At 41.0% G+C, this 12,744-nt stretch overlaps 1 protein-coding gene across 10 annotated transcripts in view; it reads left to right on the top strand.

The window, feature by feature from the left end:
* ANKRD31 (ankyrin repeat domain 31) overlaps window positions 1-12,744 on the top strand; it is a 54,919-nt gene that overhangs the window by 34,412 nt on the left and 7,763 nt on the right. For 8 of the 10 annotated variants that reach the window (XM_083465151.1, XM_083465154.1, XM_083465149.1 and 5 more), the window contains 10 exons: window positions 1,141-1,332; window positions 2,264-2,406; window positions 3,774-3,933; window positions 4,254-4,366; window positions 5,934-6,021; window positions 7,086-7,182; window positions 8,544-8,979; window positions 9,248-9,562; window positions 10,896-11,036; window positions 12,329-12,422. In XM_083465151.1, coding sequence (XP_083321277.1) covers window positions 1,141-1,332; window positions 2,264-2,406; window positions 3,774-3,933; window positions 4,254-4,366; window positions 5,934-6,021; window positions 7,086-7,182; window positions 8,544-8,979; window positions 9,248-9,562; window positions 10,896-11,036; window positions 12,329-12,422 — 1,779 coding nt within the window. The remainder of the gene's footprint in view (window positions 1-1,140; window positions 1,333-2,263; window positions 2,407-3,773; window positions 3,934-4,253; window positions 4,367-5,933; window positions 6,022-7,085; window positions 7,183-8,543; window positions 8,980-9,247; window positions 9,563-10,895; window positions 11,037-12,328; window positions 12,423-12,744) is intronic. The other 2 variants (XM_083465152.1, XM_083465155.1) reach the window with 1 other exon arrangement.

Raw genomic sequence — 12,744 nt, 5'->3', positions numbered from 1 at the left:
TACCTGGGTCGTGCAATGGCACCCATGAAGTGGAGATGATGGTGGTGGGTTCCAGCAACTTCTCACAAAATCTTGCAGACTGCATGAGATCTTATGAGATCTTGGTGGAAGCCACCGCCACCACGTCCCTGCCAAGGCAGGGCAGCCATGGGGACACTTTCTCTTGGGCTTCCACCGCCTGAGGTGGCTGCCTCAGCTTGCCTCAGGGGTGGGCCAGCCCTGACTCAAAGCTCATACAGTCCTTCCTTTCTTCCTTCACTAGTTTAAGATTCTAAGTTAATGGAATGTCCCACATATATTTGAAAGTGGAATCTCCTTGACCTTTTACATATAAGCATAGGTATGTTGGGTGGGAGTCTTCTTGATGTTTCCATTTTATCTTAAACTTCCTAAGGATCATTAGTTATAATGGATAAAACAAATCACTCTGAAATACTGTTAAGTCTTCTAAAGTTATCTCTCCACATTTGTGGTACGAAGTATTTACATTTGTGTCTTGCTTAGATTCATTCTCTTTTAAGTCGTTGCTCTTCTCCATTTTCTCCCCAAATTTTTTTATCTGTAAGGTACACATGATAAGGCTACAGTGGTACCTCAGGTTAAGTACTTAATTCGTTCTGGAGGTCCGTTCTTAACCTGAAACTGTTCTTAACCTGAAGCACCACTTTAGCTAATGGGGCCTCCTGCTGCTGCTGCGCCGATGCTGCACGATTTCTGTTCTCATCCTGAAGCAAAGTTCTTAACCCGAGGTACTATTTCTGGGTTAGCGGAGTCTGTAACCTGAAGCATATGTAACCCGAGGTACCACTGTATATGAACTCATGGTTATTATATATATATAAATACACACACACACATATATATATGCATAGATGCTATCTGATAACAGAAGACTGAAGAAGACAGACTAATGTTATGTAAACTTTAGGAGACATAATTGTTTTAGGTTTACACAGCTGAAGTTCAAAAGGTTGTTAATGTTGACACTGATGTGTGAATATTTTACACCAGTGTCTTTGAAAGCATGTTTTGGCAAGTGGTATTCCTTTAAAAAGTATTGGCCAGCATCTAGCATTTGGTGTAGCAGTGCCCCTCAAAATACCTTATGTAATTATTAATGAGTGCAAAATATGTCTTTAGACTCTTCACATTCTAGTGAAAAGGAGAAACAAGCGTCTTCTAATCAGCTGCTGTGTCCCATAAAACCAAGAATAAACAAAACAAATGCCAAAGGAGAAACTTGTTTGCATTTGGCTGCTAAAAAAGGAGATTTGTCTTTAGTGAAATCTTTAATAGCATCTGGAGCATGTGTAAATCAGAAAGATAATGCAGGTGTGGTATTCTTAATTTATAGTTTAAATGTTTTCTGCTATGTTGTGACCCTAGAATCATCTCTCTCTCCCTCTCTCTCTCTCTTATCAAATTCTCTTCTTCACTGCCAACAGCAACATCCAAATAAGGATTCTTCATGGTTTTATAGGATTAATATGATGCTCCATGGAGAAATATATACATACTGATATATACATATGGACACATGCACACTGTATTCGAACAGATGTCTAGTAGATGAATAGGTGTGCAAATATGTAAAGTGGCCTGGATCTAAAGCGCTATTATAGTTGGAAAAAAGAAATTTGGGTGGGACTTTGAATTGCTTTCTATGAACAACAGATCATAATCTGCCTTCAAAACTCCTTTCAAATTCAAAGTCCTCTTGGGCACCTGGAACAAGCTGTACAGTTATTTGGATCCAGGCCAATGTAGTAAAATTATTACATATTATTAGATGTGGCAACATTATTAAGTGGGCTTTTCTTCAGTGGCTCCCCATTTGTGGGGTGCTAATATCTTTAGACACCAGGCTCAAACTTCCCACTTCACCCAGGCTTTTGACTAATTAAAAAATTAAACTGTGAGTGAGGGTCATTGTTTAGTTTGTTATTATGCTACGTATTTTTGTGTTTTTATACATAAACCACCCTGTGATCCTTGAATGATGAATGGTATCTTGATAACAACAACAGCAACATTAGGTAAAAGCTCATGCATCTTACAGACTTAGTGGTGTAGCGTGGGGGGTGCAGGGGGGGCCGGCCGCACCGGGCGCAACATCTGGGGGTTAGGGTTAGGGGGCGCAAATCCATGGGTTAGGGGGCGCAAATCCACGGGTTAGGGGGCGCAAATTACTTGCCTTGCCCCGGGTGCTGACAACCCACGCTACGCCACTGTACAGACTCATATCTAACTCTGGTTTTACTAGGCTGGACAGCAATTCATGAAGCTTCCAATGAGGGCTTTACTGAGATTATCGAAGAGCTGCTCAAAGCTGGTGCTGATGTGAATTGTAAAAGCCTGGATGGTATTTTTCCAATTCATGATGCTGTTTCAGGCAACCATTTTGAGGTAATGTAGTGCTAACCAGCCTCTCTCTCGTCCACCGTCTGTTTATCAGCTTGAAAGCGTGTTTCAAATCCTAATTAAGATGGGCCTATTTGAATTAATAAAGGGTTTGCCAACATGACAACTATAGGGTTCACAGGTGCCTGCAGAGGCCTTCATTAGAGCCCACTGTGCCTCCTGCACCTCATTGAAACTCGCCTTGACAGAAGCATTGTGTTGTTGTCCATAGACAAGGTTGTGGTATGCACTTGGTTGCAATGTATGTATGTAGTGCCTAACTTCAGTTTCTCTGGTTTACAAGTATGCCCACAGGCACCAAAATATTAGCAGCCTCTGATACAGAAAGCACCTTGTTTGAAGGGCTTTTGATGTCTATGGCCTGGGTACGGATGGGGAAGAAATTAGGTTTGCTTGGTATTTTTGCATTTTAATGTGAGCTATCTAATTTGCAAACTGATACAGAAACTGAAACATGATTATCATTTTAAATTCATCACTTCTCTGAATTTTGTGACACAGTTGCCCAACCAAACAATGTGTACATAAACGCTTATATTAGTGGAAAGTCTGTTTAAAATACATGTATTAGTGAAAACAATATATAAATTGCATATATTAGTGAACACATCATATAAATTTTTATCTTGAGGAAACTGCTTGCATAGTATTGGAATATGTATAAGCCAATACTACACTTAAATGTGTTTATCAGGAGAAATATGCACTAACATGCTGACTAGTTTTCATGAAGTTTTTTTTTTGGGGGGGAGTATAAATTGCTGCAGAACTGAGTGTGGAGTGTGGACTATAGTATTCAAAAAATGAGAAAATGGGAGAACTGAAATTGTCAGATTTATCCATCCCTAAGCCTGTCTCTGCATTTAGCCTTTGATAGAGTAGGTAGTGACAAAACACAGAGTCCAACTTAGGTTTTGCTTCTGGATTCTTTTATTTTCCCAGCATCTCTTGGAGTTACTCCCTTTGTACCAGTTTATTGACTATCACAAATCCTTTCCTCTTTCCAATTCTTCTAATTCTAATTCTAATTATTATTATAATTCCCTCATCATTTTTCAGTTAGCAACATATATGCAACAACGTATATTCTTGCTGTAAACGGTTTTTTTACTATAATGTTATTGTTTTATTTATTTTTTTGTAAGCTGTTTTGAGGTTTTATTACCCTGAAGTGGTATATAAATTTTGTAAAATAAAATAAATACAATTTTAAAATGAATCGGAAAAAGGAAGCTGAATGTCTGTTTCTGATCTTAACATTTGGCCAGTCTCTGGACAATTGTAAGAGTAGAAGAACATGAAAAAAATAGTAACTAGACCATAGGAGTGAATAATTAAGAAATCTGTTGCAGGCAGCACAGTGTCTACTACTTCATGGTGCAAACCCAAATGAGATGGACAACTGTGGGAACAATGCCCTGGATGAAGCCACCTGTGACAAAATGAAAGAACTCCTTAAATCTTATGGTGCTACTGAGACCAAAGAGGCTCATCAGATGACTGATGTGCTTGGTATGTCCCTTCCTTCATATTAACTGCAACTTCCTTTATCCTTTTAAAAAGCATCCAATAGCACGATAAGCTTCTTGAAGTTACCGTACTTGTTTTCCAGCACCCTGGTCCTATTGTAATTAATTCTCCATTTTAGTGTGTCTTAAGTGGATTTGATTTTCAGAAGAAGGTATCAAATGGCAAATACGCACGTGTGCATGTGCACAACCAGATTCCCCCCCCCCCCCCGTACTTAATATATGCGTACTCAAGCTGATACTATGTTGATTTGGTACATTCATAACTTATTTTGAAACTATAATCATTATTTCTTGATTTAGGTGAAAAGGAGTTGCACACTTCTAGGTCTAGAAAAATCCGTAGTAGTTGCAGTGGCTGTGAAGAGGATAACATGGTTTCACAGCTCAATTCAGCTAAACAGAGCTGTGACACAGTGAGTATAGATAGTTGAGCAGTTTTGTTTCCATGCGTTAGCATCAAATGTGGCATGTATGAAGTTGCTGAATCGTGAATTACAGTGGTGCCCCGCAAGACGAACGCCTCGGAAGATGAAAAACTCGCTAGACGAAGGAGTTTTTCATTTTCTTAGCCGCTTCGCAAGACGCATTTCCCTATGGGCTTGCTTCGCAAAACGAAGCTCCCCGCTGTCCCTGGACCTCTTTTGAAGCAAGGGGCGGCAACGGGGAGAAGCGATCTTCTCCCCTCCGCCCCTTGCTTCAAAAGAGGGGACAGAGGGGAAGGCGTGCGCGCCTTCCCCTCTGTCCCCGGACCCCTTTTGAACCAAGGGGCGGCAACGGGGAGAAGCGATCTTCTCCCCTCCGCCCCATCGGACCCCTTTTGAACCAAGGGGCGGCAACAGGGAAAAGCGATCTTCTCCCCTCCGCCCCTTGCTTCAAAAGAGGGGACAGAGGGGAAGGCGCACGCACCTTCCCCTCTGTCCCCGGAGATTGCGGGGCAGGCAACGGGGAGAAGCAATCTTCTCCCCGCTGCCCCTTGCTTTAAACAGGCCCGGGGACAGAGGGGAAGGCGCGCGGTGCTTCCCCTCTGTCCCCGGACGGTCTCCATAGGAACGCATTGATTGATTTTCAATGCATTCCTATGGGAAACCGTGCTTCGCAAGATGAAAAACTCGCAAGAAGAAAAAACTTGCGGAACGAATTAATTTCGTCTTGCGAGGCACCACTGTATGTTTGTGTTATGTGGTGTGGAGTTTCTGTTCACCTTTTGGCCAAAAAGGCCCCAAAGGCAGCTCATAAAACTTATAAACACAAAATCCAAACAATACAATAAGATACAACTTACACAAGATTTAAATAGTAATATTTCAATAACATATTTAAAAGAAAGGAAATAAAACCTAAAGAAATCTCCCACTCCATGAAAGCAACCCCTGCCCATGCCAAAAGAGAGCGGGAATAACCTGACCCCTTCTTTCCCCTTTGGCAGCCATTACCCAGTCAAGGAGATGCAGAACAACTCGCTCCTGACTGTTCCAAGCACAGTCTTTTCCTCTGCATCAGGACTTCCTAGGCAGCAGCTTCTTATAAGAGTTCCAGGCAAAGCTGGTTTAAAAAATGCCTTTCTGCACGCACAAGGTGTATTTCACTTACACAAAGGATATTCTGCACCTCATGTTACTGTGTTACACACAAAAAGTGGAAATTATTCCAAAACTACTCTTCCACTTGTAGTTGTGTTGTTTTTGCCAGCATAAGTATTATAGAATCTGTGTATCATTGCACGTCATGAACTCTTCCCCTGGTGCTTGCTTTTTGCTGATGGTTCTTTGGATCAGACCACATGTTTTACAGACAGTAGCAGCACAAACCTTCATAACAGTAAATCACTGTACACCTTTCTCTCTTTGTAAGTTGTGTGTACCTATCCATTAGCACAGCTGGCTCAGGTAAAATACCTGGCCGCTTTCCAAGTTCTCATGTTTTAGTTCAGTTCCAGACTGCCTGTCTTTAATAAAGCGAACAATGATTTGCATTTGACAGCACGAGTCCATCAACGAAGTATTGCAGAATATAGAAGAGAAACAAGATAGACTTTTGCTCTTTGAATTAAGAAGCCAAAGAGATGCAGGTGTGGATAAATTGTATAACTCATGAAAGATTGGCTAAATGTGTGTTTCATTGTTATGTTGGAGTAACAATTTTTTTGTAACTCCAAAGTTGCGTCTTGGATTCATGTTCATAGATGCTGGAAAGACTCCCATTGTAAAAACGGGTGAACCTACTACATTGAACAGGAGCAAATGTCTGAAGCTTGGGACTCGAACTGGAGCAATTGGGAGCTGCCTCAATATGATCCATCCCAATCCTGTGTTGCCCTGAATTGTCCCAATTCAGTTCAGGATCCAGTGTATAACTCTAATGGAGATACAGGAAGCAAAGGGCATGGTCCCTAAAGACAGCTTTCCTTAAGAAGAGGTGCCTCATTGGCACAGGGTGGCAGTTCCTGCCTCATTGAGGTCCATCTACCTTCCTCATTTTAATATTTAGGAGGTATTTAAAAATATTCCTGTTCACTCAGATGTTTAATGACTGAAAGCTACTGAAGGATGTTGTTCCTGCCAGCCTTGAAATGCTTAATTGTGAAGGTACAGTCGTACCTTGGAAGTCGAACGGAATCCATTCTGGAAGTCTGTTTGACTTTTAAAACATTCAGAAACCAAAGTGCGGCTTCTGATTGGCTGCAGGAAGCTCCTGCAGCCAATCAGAAGCCGTGGAAGCCCCATCGGACGTTCGGGTTCCAAAGAACGTTCACAAAACATCCGAGTACCAAGGCATTTGGGATCCAAGGTACGACTGTATTGGATTGTTAAAAAAAAAAAAATTAATTGTTTGATTTTGCTAGTTTATTTGGTTACTGTCCTCAGCTCCTTTGGGTGTAAGGACAGAATAGAAATAAATTAATATTCTCTGTGATATTGGCATGGATTTTGTATTGCATACAAAATTGTATAGCGTTGTAAAGCAATTTGTAGAATGAAATTTGCTTTAAAAAGCTCAAGAGTAGACAATACTAGCTGATTTCTCTGTCACATCGTTTTAACTGCCACATTTTTATTGCCTCTGTTACAAATTATCAAAAGGAGGCATGTCAGTTTAGTTTATTAACTTATTAAATCTGTAAATGTTGAACAGATCTATATATCCAAGATCTATCTCAGATACAGAACATTTTGAATGCTGTACTTGCCAAACAGAAATCAGAAAGGGATGATCTTGCTAAGAAATACAGGTAGGCAGAAGAAAAACTGTAGGTTTTTCTTTTCTTTTCTTTTTTTCAAAATAGAGCATGGAATTATTATTTTTTACTTTGAAATCAAGCAAAATTATAGTATGCTACTGTCAGGGAACTGCCATCGGAGGAACAGGTGGGGAGAGGGCTCCTGGAGGCTGGGAGGGACTCAGCAGTGAAAGCAGGGACCAGCAGGGGGAGAGATGGGTCTCTGGAGGAAGGTCTCATGAATGCGGAGAGAGACGCAGCAGCTAAAGCAGGAACTAGCAGGGAAGGGGAAGGATCTCTGAGGGAAAGCGAGCAAGAGGGAGGGGTCCGGGACACGTCCAGCGAGAACAGTGGGGAGGTGTCAGAAGCTCCCATAGGGAGACCCTTTCCTCGGCGGAAGCTGTCACGTCATGAGTCCAGAAGACGTGTTTCCGTTAAGGAGATCCTATGCTGGAAGCGCTTCCGAAAACAACCACTGTCGGAATCTGCAAGTGACTAGGGCAGACATGTCTGAGGAGCTCTGTCACACACAGAGGTTTGTGGAGTTGCACAAACTCTGAGGGACCACGATTTTACGCACAAGCAGCTAATCATCCCATCACAGCTACTACCAACATTCTCAGACCCTTCATTAGTTTTAAACCTTGTATACTTCCCATTAAGTTAAATCAATCCTGGTTCTACAAAAAGTAGTACAGATCTTGTGCTGCTTTGGCATCTGTTTTTAGCTGTTGTGAGAATTATGCTTTTATTTATTTGTATTGTTTTAAATAAAAATCAATATGACTAAAGTATTTCAAAATAGGATTCTGCCTTTTAAAAAATGTTTGCTACCTTCATTTAGGGTGGTTTAAAAAAGCTTTTGTTATTCATTATTTTTGTGATTCATTATTAGGGAAGCTTGAGAAATTTGTTCTTTGCAGATTTTGATACAAACTGACCTGATCCACCTCCTGGATTAATACATGAATCTGAACTCTGTTACTCTTTTTAATTTTGCACATCTCTGAATATTGTGGTGCAATTTAAAAACAAAACGGAGAAGCATGCAAAATGTGTATACTTTAGAAAAGAATACATTTTGCCATATATATTTGTGAGAAAGTATGTTTTGGAATACACATTTTAATGCAGATTCTTTTTTTAAAAAAAATCTGCATTTTTAAAAAATCTACATATTAATGCAGAAAGAGATGTGATGGACTTACGAATGAACACATATGAGACTAATCTGGAATGGAAATAGATGGATCTGATCATTATGCTTAGAGGCAAGCCATATTCTTGAATGGAATGGGTGGTTCATTTTAAACAATATGTATTTTTCATGGAAGTTCAATTGACTGTTCAATTGTTTTTAAATTTGATTTCAGAGCTTCTGCAGAATCTTTTAAACAGGGAGCCCTAAGGGAACAGATAGCAAAGCTTGTTTCCAGACAAAAGAGTCTTTTGCTCATGGCACAGAAGCAGAAAGAACTAGGCCAGAAAATACAAAATTATAAGAGTGCAAAAAAGGAGGCTTCACATTCAGCAAAATGTGTCCCAAGCACGCATGGCTCTTGTGAACGCAATAACACAGAAGATGATCCATCTGGAAGAAGAGCACCCTCCTCTGATATAGCTATAGGCCTTGAAAACAGTTGGGTCGCAGACAGTATTTATTTAGATCAAGAATCCAGCCAGTATCCAAACAGGTCTCTGAATATGTCAGGAGGGAATGGAAAAGAGAAAAAGCAAAAAGAAGTTGGTCCCAAAAAAACAGCGCCTGAAAAGAAACCCAAGGAATATAACACTGAGGAGTTAACAAAGGTAACACATTTGAAGTATGTTAGATCATACTATAAACCATACTATAGATCAGCCAACATTGCCTTCAGAACATGTAGTTTGCCTTATTCAACAGACACACATAGAATATATTGATCATACATCAGTGGCGCTACAGAGAAGCAAATTCCCAAGAATTTAGTGTACACTAAATAGTTCATCTGCTAAAAGTACTGTTGTCAATAATAATATTATTATTATTCAGCAAACCACTGAAAGTCAACATGTTTTCTCTAATGTGTCTTCACAGCAATACTCAAATGTAAGTGAGAATTTGCAGATGCAACCAGAATTAGAATCTACACACAGCTATCTCGCTACTCATCAGAAAAACATCCCAAAAAATAGACACTCGCTTAATGCTAATTTAGAGCCTGCAGGGATATTTTCTCATTCGCTATCACAAAGCAGAATCAGCCCAAGTTCTTCTCAATGTTCTAACAGTCAGAATTCTGAAAAACAATTACACTTCAAAGCAAGCAGATGGAAGAAAAATCAGCTATTGGATCTGCTCAAACTGGGAAAGATTAAGTCCGGAGATGATGTTCTAGAATTCACAGTACAGGTAGATTGTTCAGTTGCAAAGCAATGTAAATATCAATGCTAAATGTATTAAAAAACCGCAATCTTACCAAAAGCTAATTGATCATTAGAAGCAACAAATAATCCTGTGGCACATTAAAGCTAACAAATTTATTATGGCATAAGCTTTCATATAGGAAGTGTTACCTGACATTGCAGGTATACAAATATGGTTGGGGGGTGAATTGTGAGGTCAGGAGGAAATTATGCCTAAATAACGTTGTAATGATTTTGCCTGCTCCATTACTGCATTGTTCAGGCAACATATATGTTATAATATGATCAGGACCTGGTTCAAATTCTAGCATTAAAAATAAATATTCAGAGCTTATTTTCTGGCTTCTCTTCCCCTCCACCCTGATTCAGCTGGGTGCTAAGAGTGCTCTTTTGCCCTGTATTATCAAAAATAAGCAGGAACACAAGTAAAGGCTGGCCTATGCCATTTGATTGTGCCGTGTCCTAGCTTAGTGTCAGAAGAGGGTGTGGGGGCACAGATGCAACTACGTCCCTGTTCAGTTTCTGTTAATTGGTTCTCGTGGGAAACTTGCAGATTCTAGCTTAGCACAATTAACTCAAGCTGGTGTCAATTTACTCTTGGCAGAAAGCCCAGGTCTGCTTGACCTAGAAACTACTTACTCTGATTGGTTAACGACCAGCACTCAACTCTGTTATCAAGGGATTGTTAGCTCAGTTTGGTGTGAGGTGTGTTAGGAGTTAGAAGTGCTGTGTATGGTTTTGAGAGAGAGAAAGAGAGGATTTATTTTGCTTTTATTTGTATGCAGAAACTCTGCTGGTTTTATTTTTCCTTTTAATAAATCCTGTAAATAGTTATTCTGAGTCTAGCTGACTAGTCATTACTGCCGCAACTAGCTTCCTCGCTGTGCAGGAAAACTCTGCTACGTTTGGGCTAAAGCCAATAGGGCTATGCCTGACACTTCAAAGTTCCATGAGTCCCAACATGCATTGCTTGCAAAGAAATGCAGTGCTGTAGTGCCTGTATTTTCTCTATCCTCTGGCCTTCCCTTGCAGCACTCTGGTGGCAGCAGATGTACAGCAAACTGCAGTTTTTCCAGTCAGCTGCTTAGCTGGGGACAATTTCTGCTTATTACAGCAAGCAAGTGGACGAGGGGGAAATTGCGAGGCTGGTATGATAGAATTAGCAGGCAGCTACTACTGACAAAATAGTTGGAGCACATCATGGTGATCTTCAGCCCAGACAATTGCATAGTCTAAGAGGTGCTAGTGGTTCAAAGTGTAGGGGATTATAATTCTTAATTGTTTTGTGTTCCTTGTTTTTGTTTTTGTTTTTAATTTAGGATTCCAAACATAAAGCCAGCCTTTTGGGAAATGGTAAAGTCAAAGCTGGCAACAACACAGTTTACCAAAATCTAGTTCAATGGATTAAAGCACTACTAGGAAGTGACATTTCTGTAAGCTGGAAATACGTATACAACAAGGTAGGCTCATTGTTGTTTTTTTAATAGGTGACAGAAAATTTAATGTTAGTGTGAAGTTTGTTGCATGAAAGTGAGCAGTGTAGTGGTAGTTTGTCTGAGCACAGGCAGGCAGGCAATGTCAGGAGCGAGTCAGCAATAAATCACATAGTGTAAATGAAGTTAACTCTTTATTAGAAGAAGCAGGATCTGCTCAGGTGGGCCAGGCCTAATAAGCACAGCAACTGGTTGTTTATTATTATCATCTGTCAGAGCTGCTCCCAGATCCTAGCTCACACAGGATCACGCTAGCCAGCGTTCACTTTATAAAAGTCTTTATTGAGTTACAGTTTCCATTCTCAAGCTGCCGCGTGCAGCTCTACGTCTTATAAGCTAGACCGGCGAAGCTCCGTCTGAGTCTCCGCCCCCTGTACACCAACTTAATACCCTAGCCTTACTCCACCTTTTCCTCCTGACCGTTCTTCTCTGGGTCCCTCTGCCCCCCGTGGTCTCTTCCTTCCTGGACTCTTCTGACGCTGACCCCCCGGACCCTTCTGTCTCCTTGCGTCGGGCTTTAGGACCTGGCTCCCTTTCCGGGCTGCTTACTGCGCTGCCTTCCTTTGCATTTGAACTTGGCGCGCGCGCCCAACCTTCCACTTTCCGCTTGACCGTTTCTTCGCTCCCCGATGGAGGTGTGGCCACTCCTGACTCATGCCCTCCCCCCTGCTGCGAGCTGCCAGAGCTCGATACCTGGCGCCCTTCCTCTCCACTGCGCTCTGTTGGGGACGCTGGCCCCGATTTCCAACTGCTGCCCTCTGAACCCCCTCTGGACCCTTCTTCCTGGGGTGTCCCCCTAGGCTCCCCCCTTGCTCTTGCCACTGGCGCTCCTTTCTGTGAATCTTCTGATTCACTGGAAAGACTCGGAGATCTCGGGTCGTCGTCATCACTCATCTTTTCTTCTGACTCCTCCCCCTCGCTCTCTGTTTCCTCCCTTGCCCTCGCCTCTGCTCCTGAACCCCTGACATCATCATTATCACATTCTGTACAATTCATTCATTATTATTTTTAAGGAAAACTGTCATCTACCAAAAAGTGTATTTTTAAAAAATAAGCAAGAAAAAGAAGGGAAAGCCGCAAAGCATTATAGTCCTGTGTAGTCTTCTGCATTTGACTTTGGCTTTTTGTTTTTCCATACTCGACTTGCAGGAATTGTATAAAGTAGATATATTACTTTGACACGGGCTCAATATTTCTTGATGCATTTTTTAAAATGAAGTAAATAACATCTTCAGTGACGTATATTTGCCTTTATACAGGTCACATACTGTGGAACTCTGTTATCAAAAATTATTGCTGAAGTTCATGTTTCTAAGGAACCAGAGTTAACAGTGCAACAAAATAAGCTATTTGGTATGTGCTGACTAAAATGTGAATTCCATTTAGATGAAAATGCCCCCCAAAAGGACAGGGTTTATAAATCCTCAGACTTCTACTGCACACTTTTTCTATCTTTTTCTATCTAAATTATGGACATAATAGCATTTTTAAGTAGAGCCATGCATGTGCCTCAGAAATGCTAACAAGACAAGTTTTCTCTGTTGGAAATGTTATGGTTTGCTGTGATTCTCTCCTGAGCGAAGCTAGTGAGTTAACCTATATGGGTTGGAGAACCCATAACTGCTAAGAGTTAATGGCTTAATTAAACTTGTCTTTGCTGGAAATTTTGTGAATT

This window comes from Podarcis liolepis (assembly GCF_965112155.1).
Source record: "Podarcis liolepis genome assembly, chromosome: 11".
Lineage (NCBI taxonomy): Eukaryota > Metazoa > Chordata > Lepidosauria > Squamata > Lacertidae > Podarcis > Podarcis liolepis.
The sequence above is the reverse complement of the archived record's forward strand: the minus strand, read 5'-3'. Positions and strand labels throughout refer to the sequence as shown.